This window comes from Platalea leucorodia (genome assembly GCF_965183815.1).
Source record: "Platalea leucorodia genome assembly, chromosome: 13".
Taxonomy (NCBI): Eukaryota; Metazoa; Chordata; class Aves; order Pelecaniformes; family Threskiornithidae; genus Platalea; species Platalea leucorodia.
In genome coordinates this window covers 14732077-14753897 of record NC_138835.1, presented here as the reverse complement: position 1 = coordinate 14753897, position 21821 = coordinate 14732077, and the positions used below count along the sequence as shown (strand labels likewise).

At 40.4% G+C, this 21821-nt stretch overlaps 1 protein-coding gene across 3 annotated transcripts; it reads left to right on the top strand.

The window, feature by feature from the left end:
* The first annotated feature begins 4732 nt into the window (after positions 1 to 4732).
* Positions 4733 to 20729, top strand: YTHDF1 (YTH N6-methyladenosine RNA binding protein F1). 3 transcript variants are annotated; one of them, XM_082326274.1, is made up of 6 exons: positions 4733 to 5084; positions 5510 to 5534; positions 7102 to 7181; positions 11471 to 12997; positions 18088 to 18199; positions 19246 to 20729. In XM_082326274.1, the coding sequence occupies exons 1-6, from the start codon at positions 5058 to 5060 to the stop codon at positions 19341 to 19343; spliced, it is 1869 nt and encodes a 622-aa protein (XP_082182400.1). In that variant the 5' UTR covers positions 4733 to 5057; the 3' UTR covers positions 19344 to 20729. The 3 variants fall into 3 exon arrangements, with proteins under 3 accessions (XP_082182400.1, XP_082182401.1, XP_082182402.1); XM_082326275.1 differs by lacking the exon at positions 18088 to 18199 and having other exon boundaries at positions 4734 to 5084; positions 11471 to 13074; positions 19246 to 19334; XM_082326276.1 differs by lacking the exon at positions 18088 to 18199 and having other exon boundaries at positions 4735 to 5084.
* Positions 20730 to 21821: the final 1092 nt, after the last annotated feature.

Sequence of the window (21821 nt, the reverse complement as noted above, 5' to 3'; positions counted from 1 at the left end):
TTACTATGTTTTACATTGTTTCATAACTTCATGATTTCAGTGTCCAGCCTATCATAAAAAGTATTTCTGCTAGAGAAGATGGAGTGGGTTGAAACCTGTTGGATGCTTTTTCAGAAGGTAACTGGTTGTAGAAAATAGTTTCTTTTTTATTTTTCTAAATGGCTTTTGGAGCTGAAAATTTTGAGAGTTTCTTTTTCAAGAATGTTTTTTTCTCTTTGTTTTTTTACCCCTTCTTGCCTCTGCCAGTGAACACAAAACATCATGGGGGAAAAAAGGAAGAAAGGACAAAACCAAAACCCACCCATTACTTGTTTTTTTGTTTGCCACAACGTTCTGAATACTTAGAAAAATCTGTAAAAATTCAATGCTGCCCCAAATTGAATGAACTGTTTTCAGTTTTCAGCAGGTCAATGTGATAACCAAAGAGCAAGCAGCATGCTTAGAGGGCTGAGCAGCAGCACAAGGATTAGGAATACGAATCACAGTTTCAGGAGAGAACTGGATGGCCAAGTACAATTCCCACAGTGAGCATGGAAAACGTGAATGATATTCCCTTTCTTTCTCCCTTTGTGAGTAGGATCTGGCTGGTTTCCCCAAAGATCAGTTGTGCTTCCTTTCCTCTCTATTCCTGCCTCTCCCTCTCACTGACTCCGATCATTTCCCGATTCCTTCCGATGCTGACACGGAGGAGCCTCACACTTGTCCCTGTTCCCTCTACCTACCCGAAGCCTGGCAGGAGGTACAGGAACAGGGGGCATGCAGCCTCACGTAAACCGGGTGGCATTGCTACTCCAAATCGTTCACAAATAAAACTAACAACTCTTCAGAAGAGATTGCTATCAGCTTCTGACTAATGTATGTTCCACCATTCGGCCATTAATTACCTTTAAAGAAGGATTTGTTAGGCATTGTTATGACTCTAATGGAGCTTATCCTACTTTTAATTAGTGGAAAATCAGCCATCAAGGAACATGGAACATCTGATTTTCCAATTAAATTCTGCTAGTTTGGAATGTGTTTTTATTGTAAAGAGATGTGCCTAGCTGCCTGAATATTGCTTGGACAACAGGCAGAGAGATCTATTCTTGAGCTATTCACACTAGCAATCATCTGGTTTTCTCTATGCAAATTGGCTCGGAATAGGTTTATTTTGTGCCTGTAGCAATAATCAATAGCAAGATTGAAAGACGAGGAAGAAAGACAAAAGACCAACCTGAAGGGCGCTGCAAAAAGCTGAAGTGAAAAATGGCTCACCGTTTTCTAATAAGTAAGCAGACAGACTGAGCTTACAATTTAATGGAAGCTACAGGACAACAGCAACAAAGAGCTGCCCATGATGAAGATCAAGAGGGAGACATGGGTGAGTCCTTGTGATCAGGCGTTGCTCAGTCGAGCTCCTTGCTACAGCTTTTCAGTGAAGTTGTCTTGCAAAGAACAGCACGTGCAATGATGATGTCAGATGATACCTGTTCACAGGCCACACTCTTTGCATATGATTTCCCTTCTCATGTTTCCACAAACAATGTGTCAGTGATATGAAAAACAGGAGAGGAGAACAGATACTACTTCTCTGCGTGTCTGCTTTTATTTTTCACCCTAAAATGATGGCAATTAAAACTGGAGCCTTGCCTTGATTACATCCCACAGGGGCGTGGGGTGCAGGAGGGAGGCGATTCCAGCATGGCAATGTTTGATTTCATCCCCCTGCTCACAGCAGACAGGGCTGCAGAAAATCTCTGTAAAATCTAAAATTGAGAAAAAAGAAGTATTCTGTAGTTTATACATGAACTCTTCTGAGATTTCAGAGAGTGTTAGCAAAGGAAGAAAAAGATATCTGTAACTTTTTCTTATACTAGAAGAACGTTCCACCATGTTTCTCTCAATAAAGCCAAAACCAAACAAAACCCTGTGTGTTACCCCCTAGGTGACAGTGTTACACTCCAACAGTATCCTGAGTTGATATAATTCTGAATATTGCCTCATCTATATGCTTCAATTAAGACTTCTTGTCTCACTGGTTTTGTTTCTAGAAGATTGTGTACTTCTCAATGGATAGACAAGATCATTCTTAAAGTCACCAGGAAGAAGCAATAACCTACATTTTCCTAACGCAAAATTAAAAATAAATGTTCACACAAACATGGACTTATGCCTGACATGCTCTGTCTTTGAATGTAAAATCACAGGTATAGCCTAACAGCTTCAGCCGCCTGTACCTTAGGGCGCTGAAGCAAATACAGCTCTAACATTCTGCCTACATACACTCATGGCTACGATGATTCATAGTCACGTAGTTTCTATATCAAGACTAGTGAACATACACAATCACATGGACTTCAGAGCAGTGCCCACCACCCAAGTAGCCAGGACAAGCCTTTCCCTTTTTTTTTTTCCAGATGGATGTTCTACTCCCTAGCCATGCTGCTCACTTTTCTCTCACATTTGTTTTTGAACACTGCTCTTTAGATCGCCTTTCCAGCTCATCTAGGGACTCTCAAGGACAGGCTTACTGACTTTGTCCATAGCTATAATGTACGGCAAACAGAATTAAGATAAAACATGCCAATTTTTACTTGCTACCTAAGCCAAACAAAGAACCCGAAGCATCTCCAGCTGCTGAGGATTAATGCACTACTCCTTCTTCCTTATCTCTGGATGACTGATCAGAAAAAGGACAAAAGAAAGTGGACTATTAATTTCAGATGTTTTATTAGAATAATAAATACAAACTCAAACTAACAACTTCCAAATGGGAACACAGGGAAGACTCTGGTTTTAACTGTATCTAAAGGAAAGGACGATTGCATTGTTTAGTATCTTTCACGAGAAGAAGAATTTGCCGCTTTTACCCCCAAAATTAAGCATGGAGATGTTACAAGTAAGACTTTGTAACTTCTGGAACTACTGTCTGGTATGGCAGAGTCTTAACTACTTTGGTCAGAGCTCTAGCTACTTGTGGACAGCAGTGATGGGACTGGATACAAGCAGCACACAAGTTGGTACCAGGCCCAGTTTGGGCCTCAAGTTATTACCTCAGGCAATAACACAATATATGATACACATGTTGAAGGCCTGATTTTGATTCGTCTTTCTCTCAAATATGTTCTTATATTGCTCATACCTAGAAACTGTAAACAGTGCATGCTTGTGTCAAGAAACCTACACAAGAGGTATGTTCAAAGCCGAAAGAGACTTATCAAACTAAATCTCTGCAGGTATTTTGATAACTACCAGAAAAAAAAAAGAAACAGGTTTCTGGCCAATCTAAAGACAATTATTTCCATTCTCCAAACAGATGTCAGACATCTATATAACATGTTAAAAGATAATCCCAGTGTCATATTGTTAATCAATGAAAATTCTTTGTTACAAATCCTTTTACTGCACCTGTTTCCAAAGAAGTCAAAAGAAATTATATTCTACAAATCTCATTTAGTTGCTATCATCGGGTACCAGCATTGTTTAGAAGCACTGCAATGATATTTTCTTTTGTTGTGGTGTAAGGGGCTCCCAGTCCACCACACTCTCACTGGGCACTGAGTGAACCATCATTTACTACGCTTGTAAGTCAGCAGGACAGCAAGGCCTCTGGGTGTTACCATAATACAAATAATGAGAAAGCAAAACCATGGTGATTTCCGTTTCATCACAAAACATTTATGACTTGGTCATCAGAACTCAAATAGATTTGAGGCAGGTTGTCACACAAGTTTCTGTATGATAATCAGTATATATAATACACTACGACCTGCAGGACCTCGGGGAGGGCAGGAACTGCCTCTTTGTTCTGTGCAGCACCTGCAAACTCCACCTTGACCAAGGGATCCCAAGCAGGACCTAAAAACTATTAGGAAGTAGCAACAGTTCTGGTCATTAGCTATTCCACCCATTCAGAAAAAACAAACAAACAAACAAACAAAACCCAGCCCACTATGTACAAGAAGCAGAACTACAACCACTAATGAGGTAGAACAAAATACTAGAAATAAAAGGCCATTGCTTTCATTTAATCTGATTTCTCCTTAAGCCAGCCTTCCCTAAAATTACAGAGGTTCAACTTTGGCATAAGGCAGCACTGAACGATTACACTTCAGGCGTCTCATTCGATACTGCCTCACGTCCTCACCCTCGCTCGGACGGGTGCGTAGGTAAATGCCGGGTCTCCCTAAAACCACTGACTCCTTCTTGGCCCTGATGAAATCAAGCTATGCCGAGGGGCATGAGATTTCACCCAGGTTCTGCAACCGGAAGGAAAATAAAGTGCATTAACCTGATAAAACCCCACGGTGTGAGCAGCTGCAGCCAGCAGCCAGGCTGGTTGTCACCCTCTGCCAGAGGATCCCAGCCGCAGCCACCGCGGGCCCAAGGGCCGGCTCCGCGCCGCCTGCGGGCCGCTGTGAGGGGAGACCGGCCTCCCTCAGCGCCGCGGGCCACGCGTGAGCCTGCAGGGCCGAGCCCAGGGGCAAGGGGCCGGCAAGGGGCCGGCAAGGGGCCGGTACGGGGCCGGTACGCGGCCCGGCAGCGGCGGGGCGAGGGGGGCGAGGGGCCGTGAGGGGAGCGGGGACCGGGCCCCGCCGCCCGCCCGCGCACGCGCTCACGCTCCGCGCGCCTCCCCGCCGCCCGCGCCCGGCCGTGCTTTCCCGGCGTGCCCCGCGCGCGCTCGGCGTTGACGTCACCGCAGCCCGGCGCCCGCCGCCATTGGAGTTGGAGGCTCCGGTTCCGTCCCTCGCTGCGGCCCCGACGGCGGCGGGCAGGCCCGGGCGGCGCGGCCCGGGGCGGGGGGGCATGTGAAGAGACGGGGCCGGCAGGGCGAGGCGAGGCGCGGGTCCGGCGCCGGCCTACGGTCCCCTGGGCGCCCTGAGGAGACGCCGAACGGCGGCGCGCGCGCCAGCGGCCCCTTTCCCTCCCCCTCGGCCCCGGCCCCTTCCCCTCCCCGGCCGCCGCCTGAGGGGAGAGGCGCCGCCGCCCCTCCGCCAGGCCCCGGAGCTCCGCGCCGAGCGGCCCTGCCTTCTCCGCCGGCCCTCTCTGCTGAACCACGGCGGCCCTGTACATGAATTATGTCTGCCACAAGCGTTGACCCTCAGGTAAGCGGCGAAGCGGAGCGCGGGGCCTGCGCCTCCCCAGCCGCGGGCGGGGGGTTTCCCCTGCAGGCCGGTGCCTGCCTCTGGCCCGGGAGAGGCTTTTCCTCCCCCTCCCGGCTTCTTTGAAGGTTAATCTTTCTGGTTAACTTCCCCCGTGGGCACAGCACGTTCCCACTGCCTTTCGAGAGCCGTGGCCATTTCTAAGTAAGGCCAGTGCTGAATGATGCGTGAAACGCGCTCCTCAACCCCAGTTTAAACAAGCCCTGATAAGTTGTTAGCCATTTTTATGAGCCTCTTATCCCTCCTCAAAAGCTGTGTGTTTTGCAGTGACAATATAAGCTTTGTTTCTAAAACTAACTTTTTTATTTCCCCTCTCTTTTTTTTTTTTCTCCTTTTCCTTTACCGTACCATATGCCATCTCTTCCTAGAGACCGAAAGGACAGGATAATAAAGGTGAGGATCATGCTGAGATCTGGTCGATTAAATTGTTACTGTAACAGCTGAGCTATGCAGGTACCTGTAGGTGAGCAGAAAGGTATTGCTCTTAGTCCGTATGGATAATGTCAGGAACAAAGGAAGTCGTGCTTTGTTTCAAAAACAACATAAACCGTTATTCATACAAGCTTGCTTGCATCCCACTTAATGCTACTGAGGTTACAGTGGGAAGGACTGTCTGTTAGTACTAAACGTAATAATGCTCTTCATTTCCTTAAAATAAAGAAAATTTCTACATAAAGTCACAAGGATATGCCTATTCAATATGTATTTTTACATACTTTTGCATAGTCTCTTCCTGCTATATGAGTACATTGCGTTGCTGGTCTGCTGTTGTCTGGTATATGTTCTAGCTGTCATATATAAGCCTACAAACTTAACTATTTTTCATTTAAAATTACTTAAATAATTAACTTCTGATGAGATAATAAGCTTTTTATAGTAACTTCTGTGTTTCATTTGAAATTAAATTTAATAAAAAGTCGTCTAAGAAAATACCTTGATTATTGCTTTGGTTGCTAACAAGCATGTAACTGTTTAGGCTTAGAAACTAACAATATTCAACTCATAACTGCTTTTTAATATAACTTAACCTGCCTTAAAAGTCCAGCTACTTATAGTTACACAAAGTCTGACACTAATTCCTATGTTTGCTATTTCTAGTTACAGAAAGTTTGACACTATTTCCTATGTTTGTAAATATTCTTTTACCTTTACTCTCCCTGACAAACTTTGCAGAAATATTCTGGTAAATTCCCAGACTTGTTTGCTAAACATCCTATTTGGTGTAGCCTTATGTTTAGTTTAGCTGTTCTGTGAAATAGGTAAATAAAGCAACTATCACATAAGGTGTTTGACCTTGTTTTCTTAAATTTAAAGTAAACAAATGAAATTACTTGAAGTGACCTAATAACAGTTTCGGTTTTGTATATCTTTCAGGAATGGATTTTGAATGCTTTTCATGCATTATTTTATGCTTAAGTAGGCCTTTGATTATGGCAGTTATCTCCCTGTTACACATGAAAAAGTTGAGGCTTAAATTTTCCTGAAAATGTCAGGATATCAAGGCACTTAGCGGTCATTATTTCATAACTAAATGTAACCTCACCTCATCTTATTTTAGCCACCTTAACTTAAGCAAGCAGTGAATAACGCATGCTGGGAGAACTGTGAATTAGTTTCTGAGAGGTCTAATTATGGACCAGAACAATAGATGTTGTTTCCCAATATTTTTCACAAAATTCTTGTCAATAATTATGGTTTTGTTCAGATGTAATTCCTGTGAGTTGTCTATTCACTTTTGACTAGAATTTTTTTTTTATTTTTTAAATTTACTCAAATTTAGTTTCATAAGCAGTAATATAAAGAGAAACCGTTTGGGGGAAAAGTGTCATCCCTTGGTCTTTTTATGAGTCTTCATGCTTTGAAGAAGAAGTACAGATTTTCATAAAATAACATAGGGTAGAACGCTTTACTGAAGCGCTGCTGAGCAGTATTATGATATGTTGTAACCTTTTTCTTCTAGTACAAAATGGTTCGTTACATCAGAAGGATACAGTTCACGACAACGATTTTGAACCTTACCTTTCTGGGCAGTCAAATCAGGTTAGTGTATTTTTAACTTAGCTTTTTTTTTTTTTCCTTAGGCATGCTGTTGGTACTCAATTCGTAGGATTGTGTTGAGGGAGCAAATTCCTGACATAGAAATGGAAAAAGAAATGACTAGCATATTGTGTTACTTGGTAATACAACTAGCGTTTGTGCGCACAAAGCTAATATTACTCTGCATGTCCAGATGGCCACAAGTGAAAATGAAGTTAATGCTCCAACTAGTATCTGCTGATTGCTCCTCAAATTGCAGGTTGTTGGTACAGTTGGACTGTGACAGAGTCTTTGATCTTACAGTTCTTTGGTAGATGAGTTGCCTGTGGGAGTCTGAAGGTTTTGCTTTTGGGCTCTCCTGATTTGTATAATTTGTGTAATTCTAGAAACTAGCGTAGTTGAAATCTGGTTTTGATGCTTTCTGGATAGCTTGTAGAGCTGTCCCACTTGCTTTTTACACTTCAGCTAATATTGTTCTTCTTACATGTCCTCTGAAATATCTTAAGTATTAAAAATGTGTTATTTTAAGAGTAAGGCACTGTAATGTAAACTCTCAGTATAATCCAATTCATTATAATGTATGTTAAATCAACATCCATTACTTAAATACCATTATAATTGAAAATGTCTTTTCTTTTTCTAAGTAACTTTTTACTTAACATTCAAATCTTTAAAGTGAACAAAGTGTATGGAAACTGGAGATGCAAAAAGTTTTCTTTCACAAATATACCGTTTCAGAGAGAGACCTACTGAGGTACATTGTTATTTCTTGGCAGAAAGGCTAAGTGTTATGTTTTAAAAGGGAAATTTATAATTCGGCCTGAAGCAGATAGGTGCCACTGTTAATATTAGTGACATCACTGAACTTGCAACCGAAAATTATTCTACATGCTAAAAAAAAGGTAGCATATAATGTGCTGTTCTGTTACGTTTGTGGGAATTGTGATTTAATGTTGAACGCTAGAGCAAACAGTTTCCGTTAAACATTTTTGTTAGGGCAGTCAGATAGATGGAGCTATGTTGCAAGTTTGTTTTGGATCATAGCAGCTTTTGGGAAGGGTGCAAACTTTAGCACAATGTAGATATACTTGAGCCCGTTTCCATCCTGGAAGCCATCAAGACACACCACTGCGGACGTCAGGACAAGTGTATGTATGACAACATGAATTGTCTTCTGAGCTCTGCACTGTGTAGGTTCTGGCTCCCAAGCTCCTCTTCTCTGGGATTAATGTACTGTAGCAGGGATAAAAGCAGGAAATTTGTGGAAAAAGGAGGTAAAATATTCTTTTTTTAATGCAAAATTAGTTTTGAAAGAAATTGAGGTTTTCACCTTTCTCTATTTTTTTAAGTTCTACTTCATCACATTTGTATGCAATTTTTAGTTACTCAAGACCAAGATATGTATTTTCTAATGTGAAATATACTGAGCAGTAGACTTCATACAGAAAAAATGTAGAACCATCTATTATAGTTTAATTCTAGGAAATTAATCTTAGCTGCCAACAAGCCCAGTTATTAGGTTTAAATGGACAAATTGCTATGACTGCTAGAATTTCCATAATTCTAATAAAGTTTTCTTATATGGAAGTGTAGCTCCATTGACCGATTTATTTATGCTGCAGTGAGAAACTGGCATGCTGCAAGAAACAATTGTGTGGGTCGTCTTACAATTTTAAGTGCAAAGTGACAGTAGCATTAATTAGGACTCTGAGGTTTTGTACTGAAGGCAACCATGTTTCCGAACAAAGCCTTATTATCTAGTTATTCAGTCAGATTTATTCAGCCCTTTAAAATTACTGTAAAATATAAGTGACTTACAAAACCAGATTTGAAACCAACTGGATATTTTAAAATACTTTAAGAAATTAAAACCCCAGCTGATACAACAATGTATTTGACATCAAAGATCAAATGTAGTTTCATTTTTTAAAAAGTACAAATTACTCTTTAAAATGAGTATTGAGTATGTTATATAATCAAATAAAATATAAATGACTTCCATCTTTCTGTTGAAAACTGCTCCTAAGTAGTGGTGCCTTCTTTCTTTCCATAGAGGTTCTAGTATCCAAGTAGCAGTCGTTAATACAGATCAAATCTGAGATGCGATAGCTTTTTGTTATAAAGCATGCTAAAAGTACTTTTAAAGAGAACTGAGTGGAGTATTCATATACAAAGTTGTACTCAAAGCAGGAAAGGCATCCCTCCCCCATGTAATGTCATCCAGAACCAAAAGATTGTCCATAAGTGCCAGGCAATTACTAGTAAGCAGCATACTTTGGGAGAAAGAAGGATTCCTTTCCTAATTAACAGAGTGGTTGAGGCTTTTTTTTTTTTAATTAATTAAAAAATATGGAAGGGTGCAGAAAGGTCAAGGATAAGTTTATTGAAATAAATGTACTGCTGTGAAGGACTCCTGTCAGGGTTTCTTTTACACACTCTGGCATAAAGCCAGTCAAAACAGATTGAATGTTTTGTAAGGATGTCTGCTGAAACTTTCCTTTAATCTTGTTAGAATCCTTGTGGAAACTTTACAGGCTGCGTGACAGGAGGTGACAGTCTCGGGAATTGTCTAGAATCCTTTAGCAGGAGTATTTTAGGACAAAACACCTGCTTTCTCTAGGCTTATTCTTTTTGGTCTTAAATTCTAAATCTGTAGAATATATGAACATAAGTATCCTCGAAGAACTTTTTATGTGTATTTGCATGTAAATAAAGGCAGCATGAACAGCAGCAGAGATTATTTCTTTTGAATCAATAACACTGGATTTAGGTTGTTTAAATCTCAGAAGTGGTTGCAGTACTGTGTGTAAGTCTTGGAGGTGTTTTATAGTATCATTCCGTATATGGAAAGTAAGGATATTGAATTACTCCGGCTTTGGGGTGTCATGGAAGGGAGTAATTTAAAAATGAGCAATACAAATGACTCCGCGTATCAGTTGGGTATTATGCTTACCTTCAGCAAGGAGTTGGTTTTTTTTTTACTTCATTTTTTGAATGAGCTGAGAAATAATCCGATTTTTAGAAAAATGACTGAAGTTCCAGTGCAGTTTTGCGGATTTTGCAGATATAATTTTTTTCTCAAGTTTGAAATCTTACAGTTTGAATGAAATCTTAGTTCCTCTTTTTAAAATAATCTTTCTCCATGAGTAAGGAAAGGCCAGCTACTGTCTGACTCATTAACAGGAGATGTTGACCTTCCCTCCCCCTCGCTGGTAATTACAGTCAGAGTGTCAGTTTGGAAGGTCTCCAATATCTATGCTTCAAGTTTATTTAAAGAGGAGTAAAACCTATTTTAGAATATTCTGTATTTGTTCTTTTGCATTGTTGAATATGACAAACATACGGAATGCTTCAAAATCAGATGTCAGCAGATTAGAGTGGAAGGAAAGGCTTCTCAGCTTGGTCTAAGAAGCCATTGAAAGGGAGGAAACACTGCAATTTCAAAGGGGATCTGCTGGTTTATAACCAGTCAGTCTCTCCTTTCATAGAGTGGAAAAGATGGCCCGTTTGGAAGGACAGTCAGAAACAGTCTTGCACATTTGTAACTTTACTACTGAGGGAGGAAGAGACTTGCAAAAGGCCGAATAAGGTCTTTCTCAAACAGTTTGGATGGCTTATGTCACGTGCCATGTTTGCATATATTTGTCTCTGATATACCAGTCACCTTAATTTCAGTTTGTAGTTGTTAGGTCTACTTACAGCAAACTTGGCACGCTTCTTAGCGTGTGATCTCACTGCGGTCCTATGTCAGAAGTAGCCTTTGCATGTTTTACCGCTTCAGGTATGTTTTGCTTGTTGGGGACTGTTGACCCTCAAAACAGATCCATAATGAGGACTAGTCATATATTCTCTTATACGTGCTGCCATATTAAAGTAATTTCATCTAAAACTTCTCCCGGGTAGCGATCCAGAAATACTAAATATCCTTAGTTCTGTGAGACACAAAATATATTGTTATATAAGTTCCTTGAAACATTTTGGGGTATTGGTAGATTAAATAATTCTAGAAGAAGCCATGAAATACCCTTAGTAATGTAAATAAGTTTACATGGTTTCAAAATCTCAAGTACTAACCTCATTGTGAGCCACTAGTCCTGGGATGTATTATAATTCCCCAGATACTGCATTTTAGCCCTGGATCTTTTTCGGAGTGTGAACTAAGATCTGAAATTAGAAATTAAATTACCTTGTCTCTGTTGTTCTTTTCTATTTGGTGATGAACAGTGTTGTGGCTATTTATAAATGAAGGGGGTTTTTTATATCTGAAGTTACCTTTTTTTTCTCTTTAACAGAACAGTAGCTATCCATCAATGACTGATCCTTATCTGTCCAGTTATTATCCACCATCTATTGGGTTCCCCTATTCTCTCAGTGAAGCACCATGGTCTACAGGAGGAGATCCTCCTATCCCGTATCTCACCACCTATGGACAGCTCAGTAATGGAGATCATCATTTTATGCACGATGCTGTTTTTGGACAGCCTGGGGGTCTGGGAAATAATATCTACCAACACCGGTTTAACTTCTTCCCTGAAAATCCTGCCTTCTCAGCTTGGGGAACAAGCGGATCCCAAGGACAGCAGACTCAAAGTTCAGCATATGGGAGCAGTTACAGCTACCCGCCTAGTTCCCTGGGAGGTACCATTGTGGATGGACAAACAGGATTTCATAATGATACATTAAATAAAGCTCCTGGAATGAACAGTATTGAACAGGGAATGGTTGGACTGAAGATTGGTGGAGATGTTACCACTTCTGCAGTGAAAACAGTAGGTTCTGTTGTCAACAGCGCCGGGATGACAGGTGCCCTCTCTGGTAATGGTGGATCTAATGTAAACTTGCCAGTGTCTAAACCGACTTCTTGGGCTGCTATAGCTAGCAAGCCTGCAAAACCACAGCCTAAAATGAAAACAAAAACTGGACCTGTAATTGGAGGAGCGTTGCCTCCTCCCCCTATAAAGCATAATATGGACATAGGTACTTGGGACAATAAGGGTCCTGTGGCAAAAGTTCCTGCCCCCCAACAGATACCTTCTCCTCAGTCTGTACCACAGCCACAGCAACAAATTGTTCAGCCTATTCCAACTCAACCTCCTCCATTGACTCAGCCGCAGTATCAGACCCCTCAGCAGCCACCCCAAAATCGCTGGGTAGCTCCTCGCAACAGAAACGCAGCTTTTGGCCAAAGTGGAGGAACTGGTAACGACAGCAGCTCAGCTGGCAGTACCCAGCCTAACCCCGTTCCAACTGGCGATTCCCATCCTGTCCTTGAAAAACTGAAAGCTGCTCACAGCTATAACCCTAAAGATTTTGAATGGAACCTTAAAAATGGACGTGTGTTCATAATAAAGAGCTATTCCGAGGATGATATTCATCGTTCCATTAAGTATTCTATTTGGTGTAGTACGGAACATGGCAACAAACGCCTGGACAGTGCTTTTCGGTCCATGAATAGCAAGGGTCCAGTCTACTTGCTATTCAGCGTCAATGGCAGTGGACACTTCTGTGGAGTAGCAGAGATGAAATCACCTGTGGACTATGGCACCAGCGCAGGTGTCTGGTCTCAGGACAAGTGGAAGGGGAAATTTGATGTCAAGTGGATCTTTGTGAAGGATGTGCCCAACAACCAGCTCCGACACATCAGGCTGGAGAACAATGACAACAAGCCTGTTACAAACTCCCGTGATACACAGGAGGTGCCCTTAGAAAAAGCAAAACAAGTGCTTAAAATTATTGCTACTTACAAGCACACGACCTCCATCTTTGATGACTTTTCTCATTATGAAAAGCGCCAAGAAGAGGAGGAGGTGGTGCGGAAGGTAAACTTATTAAAAAATTTATTTTATACACAGATATGGGGAAAATGAAATGTGAAGGCTGCTATGGTGGAAAAAATGTAAGTAGGAATTCAAAATGTTTTTAATACATCTCAGCTTGATGGTTTTATGTGTGTTTAGCAACACAAAAAACAAACCAATGCTTATTTGTCTGTGACAATTCCATAGCTAATGGGTTTCAAAGCAGAAAGTTAAGCAATAATGCAGGTAAAGGACATTATGTCCAGTTGTTTGGAGTTTGATTTATTTTTTTGTCTTAAAATCGTTAATAAACTAGAAATTAGTTTCTGTTTCAGAATTGGATTCTGCCAATGACTGCCACTTAAGTTTTTTGCTTTATACATATGAGGTGTTTTCCCACTGCTTGGCTGGAACTGCGCTATCAAAATTGATACCTGTGCTGGCATTTGCAATTTGTACATCACCTTTAAGAGCAAGAAGCTTGATCTTCTTTCTTCAGTTGATCTCTCTGGAAAAGAAAGAGTTGCATAAAATTGCTGAATAGTGCTAGAAAGATTGCATTTCTGCTGCTGAAGTCACATGTATTATTATTTGGGTAAATAAAGGTTTTCAGCTCTCAGGTCTAATCTGTCTACTAATTCTTGAAAAGAAGTTTTGAGTGAAGATGCAGCAAGAGAAATGTGGGCAGTAACTGGGGAAGTGTAGTAAAAACTTACATACGCTTTCATGGCTCTAAGTCCACCGCAAGAGACATCTGTCCCTATCCATCCCATGACCTCAGTTTCAAGAATGCCTTTAATTAGACAGTCGAGAAGTAACGGAGTGACAAACTAATAGGTGCTGGGATGTGTAGTTACTAGCTAAGTAACACTAAAAGTTGCTTGATATTGATGGTGTTTCATAGACTTGGTTGAATAGCGTTTCAAATAAAGCATTTATTTGACAGGCTAGTTTAGCGCAGCTCACACTTGCTTCAAAATGTTTTTGAAGCACAGACTTAATGCATATTCCTGGAGCTTAAATTGAAGTTGCCATTTTAAAGGTTTTATTGGCATTTAAAAGTGCAGATAAAATTGCTTCAAACTGTCTTCATGGAGTGTACCCTTATTAAATGATGAGAGAAAAGGAGATCAGTGTCTTAAGAACTTTTTAGCTCAACTTTTCCTAGCCATCAGATACGATGTGCATAGCATACATAACACGGCAGGGAAGGAGAGCTTAAGATTTGAAGTTTTTCTTGTGTACTCCCTGTGGGGTTCCACAAGCTAAAACCGAAAAGCCTTTACTTCAACACTTCGTTCCTTCAGTAGACAATTAGCAATTCAATATTTAATGCAACCTGTATCTTGAAGAGAGGTGTTCCCTTATGTAGTGAGAATCTTGAATAGGTCAGGAGGCCAGGGTTCCTTTGTCCAGTGTTTACAGTGTAGGGGGGTGATTGTTTTGGTTTTTTTAATGCTGAGTCTCCCTGTGATTTGCTGCCCAGTCTGGTGGGGAGAACAGTGTGCGTGTTTGAGGAGTGAGAGTACTGGGAAAGTGATAGGAGATCCAGTCGTCTTGAACAGTTAACTTACTGGCCTGAGGGAGATCCAGATGGCGGCGTGCTGAACGCCGAACTTCCTTTGCTTTGTTGTAGCTCAGGGGGCTGATGTTCAACTGTTGGGCTGATCTCGCTTTGGGTTGTTTTCATATACACAGCTATTTCCCACGTTCAGTTCACGTACTGATACAATATTCTTACTGAAGTCACTGCTGTATAACAGGATCAGTTTTTCAAAATAATGCATTTTTTTTCCCTCATTCAAAACTGAGGCTCTAGTTTGTATGACGCATTCAGAAAATAAACTCTGAAGTCTAATTTAACATTTCTTAGGTTCCTCCAAATAGCTTAGAAAATAGGACAATATACAGACAACTGAAGTACACTGAGGAATATGATAGTGCTAGAGAGGTAAAGCAGATGAACAGTGAGGGAATGAAAAATAGGATACTGCTTGTTGGGTTGCATTCTATAAAACTATTGTCTGGAAAGTTAGTATTTTCCCCTTCATTGACTAAATGGACTTTAGAAGTCCAGCTGATTACTAGAAGGGTTTCTTTGTGGGATATGTACACTTCTTATTGTTGGGAAGTTTGTGCTATTGAAGTTGAAGCCTTCCTGTTACGGAAAGTTAACCTTCCTATGACAATAATTTTTGAAGACCCTTATTGCCAGTTAAGGTATCTTATGACCTAATTGACATTTTCAGATGGTTGTCTGTATATGTACCATCTTAACTGATTTTCAAGTTGCTATGTGTTTTTATTCATTATACTCTGTTTAGCAGTAAAATTACTTGTTGAAATTTTGTGCTTCCATTTCACCACTGTTGTGATTACAAAGGGCCAGAATTCTTAAAAATCTCTCCATGGAGGGCTTGAATGCTTTTTCATTTATACATAAATATTTAGTAGGGAAGAATAACTTCATGTAATCTTTACAATGCAAGCCACTAGCATTTCAGTTGTGTTCTTTAGATAGTTACAGTTTGTTGCTAGCCAGTGTTTCCGTAACGAATGCGTGCAGAGGAAGCTCCACTGTGTGCTCTCTGAGTTTAACTGATCTAGGAAGCTCTCTGTTAACACCAAATCATCAAGTGTGGATTGGGCAGGTGTAACGCTGGATGAAATTCACTGAAGTGCCAAAGATTCATCAGTGTTAGCAGCACTGCTCAAGGACTGTGTCATTATCTAGAACCAAGGGAGGATTTGTTCGTGCTGGGACGTAAGTCCAGCTTTTGATTTGCCATAGTAATAAACTATTTAAGCCCAGTCTGGTGACCCAGAACCTGGGAAAGGAGCGATAGAAGGATATTGGTGTCTGGAATGAAACGGCAAGAAAGTGAGAGGTACGAAATCTTCCCTGACCCTCTGAGCATTTCTCAGGCAGTTTCCAGGGCCACTAAAAGAGAGCAGCTTCTGTGATGAAAGCTCATGCTCTTAAAACATAAAAAAAGTTGCAACGTGGGTGAAAGAACATCCTTAAAAAGAAAATGCAGTATAATGTGGCATTAGTTATTAACATTCCCTAGAAATATGCTTGCATAGTCTTAACAAAATTGCCTTCCAAAGTTCAAAAGCTGGTAAAGAAAACAAACTTGTTGCAGATTTTGGTATTTTTATTTGCATCTCGTGGTAGGACAGGTGGGTTGATCTATTGTCAGCAGTTTGCCTTCATAGATCTGTATTTAACTAGGTGGTTGTAGTTACTCTGCTGGACTGCTGTGCTGTCACCTCTCGTCTCTGTCAAGGCACTTGGCTATTCCAAGGTCTGCACCTTGGTGTTGCGCTGGAAGAGCTGAGTAGTCTTATCTCAGAAAGCTCCTGAATCACCAAGGTTACCGTTTCTCCTTTTGGGTGATTAAATATTGCAAAGTGTTAGCTAGTGCATATTGGCACTTAGAAATACTCATTTTCTTCTAGCACTGTGTAAGTATTTCCTTTCAGTGTGCTTTCTGTGAACGCATTCATTGACGCAGAACTTTTAAGGATGGAATATTGTCCTTCCTCCAAAACTAGTTAAAAAAAACCATTTCTATTTGAAGATTAATACTAATTGTGTTTCCGCATATAAAGATAACACTTAGATTTTTGTGTCAGAAGATGAATGCTTTCATCCCACTGGTCTTAACGAATAAAGTTTAGTAGGAAGGTTGACAGCTACTTCAGACTGAGATGAAGGGAACAGAAGTTTGACAGGGATGAGTGTCTCTAAAATGGAAGCTGCTGCAGGTTTTGTGAAAACCTGTTTCTCCTGTGTCTGAAGACTATCCGTATTAATGTCACGAAGGAGAAGTATGCAGCAGGAGCTCCCCCGTGAGATATCTGAGAATTCCCCTGGAGAAGGGAAACTATGAAGGCTCCGGATGGATCTTCAGAACCAAAATGAACAAAGCTTTGTTAGTTGTTTACAAAACTGCTTGTTCTTGCTTGCGGTAGTGCTAAATAGCAGTAAGGAAGAGAATTGGAGAGTTAGAGCTTCTAAAAAGCAGCCATTGTCAAGAGCATGAAGAGTTGTTGCATCAGTTTCCTCCCCATCAGTTTATATGGTTTCAGACACTTTGTAAAAGGAAAACTCGAATTAGAGTTGAGAGAGAAAGCAAGCAGCAAGGTAGGAGGAACTGCTTAATAACTTGCTCAATAAATAGCACTTTTTGCTGAATTATAAAGCCTGAGCTGAGTCTCTGAATGCCATGAGCATCCTTTTTAGGTACCAGGTAGAAGTCTTAGGTGCTAGCCTGTCTTCTGGTTATGTGGGACTAGTCCATTAGAATGGAAGACTTTGACTTTTAAAGAAAGTGGGATTATGAGGGTCAGCGGATGACTACATAGAAAACTAAAAGTAAGTTATGTAAGGTGGCAATGGGAAAGAACGGGCCGATGAGCATGGTAGGGCAGCGAAGCAGAGTAAAGGGGATTTGCCACCTTAGAAATGGAAGTAGGATGGAACAATCACTTTTTTTGGAAGGCTGAAAATGGGGTTGATATGATTCAGTTTCAGATTCTTTCTAACCACCTTTTGTTTGAAATGTCAGGCAGCCCTAAGTTCTTTGCATTAAGAACATACAACACCTGATATGTTCTGAGACTCTACCGCTTAGAAATTACTTTCACTGACAGCTCATTGTAAGTCAGCAGTTAAAGATAGGAGGAATATAGATTTTAAAAAAAAAAAATTATACCACTTTATATGGTCTGTTTTGTTGATTTGGTAAAACAATTTTGCTGTCTCCTGTCTTAAATCAGAGATTAAGAATTTATACTAGACTTCATTGACTTAATTTTATTATGAAAATGGAAATATTAATATTCTGCCTGGTGACTGAAATCAATATATTCCATTTAAAAAAAACTTCTGATTTTATGCTGTGACCAACTGAAGTAGCAAATGCAGACTGTTACATTTATAATGTTTGGTGTATTTGCAAATAAGCTTTACATCGCAACAGAAACAATTCCGAGATTAATTTTAAACAGAGATTCCACAAAACAGGTAAAATCTGAAGGCGTTAGTTTAGGAGCTGACTGTTGTTTATGCTTAGGCTATTTCGCAATCTTCTTGCTTGAAATAGGATTTGGTGCCATATTCACGCATTCAAGTACAGCACACAAAGGAGAGTTTTTACGTGCCTGTGCTGCAGTATACAGCCTGTTGTAAACACCACTGGGACGGAACGGAAAACAGTAAGGCTGAACCCTTCCTATTCAATCTCCATGGTGTCTTAGCTGGAACCATGTGCTGGCCTAAAGATACAGCAGCAGATTTTATGTAGCTTGCCTTGCTGTCTCCTGCACGTTTTGTAACTTACGGGGCACCTGAAACGATTACTGAAGGAGTCCCCCCTTTTTGGTTCTTGCGTTGCTCAGCTTGTCCGTGTAAGCCCTGTGCAGAGCCTCTGCTCTAAATCGGAGCAGAGGCATGACTGTTTTTACCGCTGGGAGAGCACAAGTTAGTTAGATGAAGACTTACAGCAGTTGAGGGATGCCTGCAGGTATTCCTTAGATTGTCTGTTTTCAGCGTTTGTGGTTAGCAGAAACTTTTGAGAGAAACTTCAAAGAGCCTACTGGCTTCTGTACTAGGACGCTTTTAGAAATTCTTGGGTTGTTCGGTCTAGCCGTGCTGGTTTTTATCAGACCATGCAAAAGCACATAACTTTTCTTCCACCTGATGATGTTTCCCCGCTCCCTGACTTGTCACGTATTTCACAGGGCCTCCCAGAAGAGCTGACCGCATAGGGAGCGTTAGGAACAGACTTTCTAGAGAGCTCAAATCCTACTTTTATTGAATGTGACTAAACTCTGAAGTCACTTGAGTGCTTCAAAATTGTACCGGTTCTGTGGAGTTTGCTAATCTGCTATCTCCTTTCTGCTCTTGTATTCGTTGTGCTACTACTGCAGTAGCTAAAATAATCCAGAAGGTAGGATATTGCAGGTCGTGTTTCTGCTTGGGAATGTTGATATTCCGTACCTTCCTTATTGTGACCTTCCTCTGCTGTCAGTTTGAAGTGACCATGCAGGTATTCGTTCAGCTGTTCCACTTCAAGCTGCACTTGGTATTTATCAAGTCCTTGGGCTTGTCGGGTATATACAATATATTTATAGAATGTAGCAGCAGTATTTTAACAAAGTGTATAATTGGGATCCCATTAGTGCTGTTATATTACTAAAAACTTTTTGCTTGTTCATTTGACTAAAATCTTTCTTAACCTTTAACTTTTTTCTCTTTGCAGGAACGTCAGAATCGAAACAAACAATAAGAATAAACATATACAGTTTGATATATATACTAGAACTGATATTAAATTCGACTATGAGAAACAAAATTTAAGTATACTGGTGCTGTATCCTGGCATCAGGACAAACTAAAGCTTTCAGCTCCGATATATCTTCTCGTGCAGGGGAAATTAAGTTGTCGCATCTTTAAGTACATTGTAGTTTATTTTTGCCCAAGTGGGTCTGCATTAATTTGTATCTTTTTTTGTATGTAAAATTCTGTAGAAATCATTAATAAAGGTGTGTCTTTTTATTTTTTTAAGTTGGTAAACAGTTATATTAACCTAATGTGGACCTATACATGAGCATACTAAAGCGTCAATGCTTCCCAAAGACTTTATTTTGGCACAAATTATGTTCCTAGCCAGATATAAAGATTATGGAGAATACATCACAAATCTTCCTTTACCCTCCTCCCAAACCCTTTTTCTTCATGGCGGAAGTAAGAAACCATGCATTGATTTTTGTCATTTAAAAAACTTTTAAGATACTGCACTTCAGAATTTTGAAATGAAAAAACTAAATTTCTGATCACTTTGTGCAGCTGCTATGCCTCTTTATTTATCTGTACAATTACACTTTTAAAATTGCTAACGCGCCATGTTGGTTTTTTCTGTCTAGTAGAAAATCAAATTGTCAGTGAAATTGTTTCTCTGGAAAATACTTCCCTTTCACATTCTGTTAACCAGTGCTTCAGTGTGCATTCGTTATACCATATCCTGCCGGGAGTGAGCGAGATGCTTTCTCTCAGCCATAATTCTGCTTTACGGTTTTTGTAGCTTAATTAAATAATAATGTGATGCTATCAACATTGCAGGAGTTTTGGACAATGTGTTTAAACCTGTTTCAGCTTTCAGGTGTTATTAGTTAATTGCAGATCATTTTTAATCCTTCCCTTCATTACTCCCTCCCAGCCCTCAAATCCTAATGCCATTTAAAGTTTTTATACCAATAATGCTGAGCTTTAACGTAGGAACTAATAGTATGGATAATATGATGGATTATGCCTCAGATGTTTAAAATTGACAGTGTGTATGTCTAATTTTTTTCTGTTGGATGAGTAAAAAAACCTGTTTTAAGAAACTGAATTTGCTGTCATGTTTTTGTGGAGTGAGGGGACCGTCGGAGAACCTGTCACCAACTGGAGTTCCAATTAAGCATGGAAATGGTGCTCATGTCCGCTGCTCTAGCACACTGAATCTGCACGTGTTTATTGTAGAGGATCTTTTATTATATTAGAAAGCAAGTATCTTCTGAATACTATTTACTCCAAAAGGACCTCCAATTTAAATAAAGTTTAATCTGTATCATTTAGACTTGTATTTAGAACGTATAACTCTGTCTCTGGACTGTTACTGCCTGTAAGGGGTAATGGACAGCATCAGATTAACTTTTTCCTCTAGGAGAATACAAGCCTTAATAAACAATACATATTTAGCAAGTTTGATGTCATTTTCTTTTTTTTCCCTACTTTCAGTTCTCTTCCGATGTTGTAATCACCCTTTATGCCAACTCGTGAGTTAAGTCTGATTTGAGAAGTGTTTTGGTTGACTAACTTAGATGTTTGCTATCAGCGTACTTGATAATTGCAGAAGGGTTTCGCAGGACGCTGCAGAGGAGATCAGAGCTGCTCTGAATGTTGCTGTTCCTCAGAGGAAACGCGCGCGCGCAGCGGCTGTCACTTGTACTTCCCTTTCTCCTTGTATGGTAGAGAAGCTGGAGAAGGAATTGGAAGTTGTCCTGTAGCCGTCAGGAGGCAGACATGGGTCACCGGGAGGAGAAGAGAACTTTGCAACTAGAAGTAAAGCTCTGAGCCGTTCCTCTTACAGCAGTGGGCTGTATTTCCCAACTCCAACTTCAGTAATGATTTTTTTTTTTTTTTTAACTGACTTTTTGAAGCAGTACTGCATTTTATAAACATGTTACCATCTAATAAAAGCACCTGCTGCTAGTCTCAGTCGTTATGTCAGGACACTTGCAACTGGGGATTCCAGAGCCAAAATGAATTCAGCTCCATCTGGACCTTGAAGAGAAAAGTTAGTTACACAAGTTTTACTTTTTTTTTTTTCCCCCAGATCTAAAAAAAAGAAATATCTTTGCTGTGATATACCTGTAGACCTCAGGTAAATATTTCTAAAAAATCCAAAAAACACCCCCCAAAAAAAACAAGAAATTGAGAGCTTTTAGCTGAAACTGGTTTGGCTGTATTGTTAGGAAACGTTCTGATGTGTCTCGGCCGGCTGTCTGGCTTTGTGGGGAGCAGAAAAAATTCATAACAGCTTCAGCATGCAGAGATTTCTTACAGCTACTGCAGCGCTGTGGCTGGCTTGTACAGCCCTCTCTGACCTAAAGTGGGGAGAAAATCGAACGGCGGGTAAAATCGCTTTCCTTATGACCACGTTCAGTGCGAAGATAACTGAAATGCAGACTACTGGTCGTTCTAAATTTTAATCAACTGTCATTTCAATTTAAAGAGACACCTCAATTTTTGTTTTGCAGTGTTCAAATTATGCCATGAGGGGGGAAACAGCAT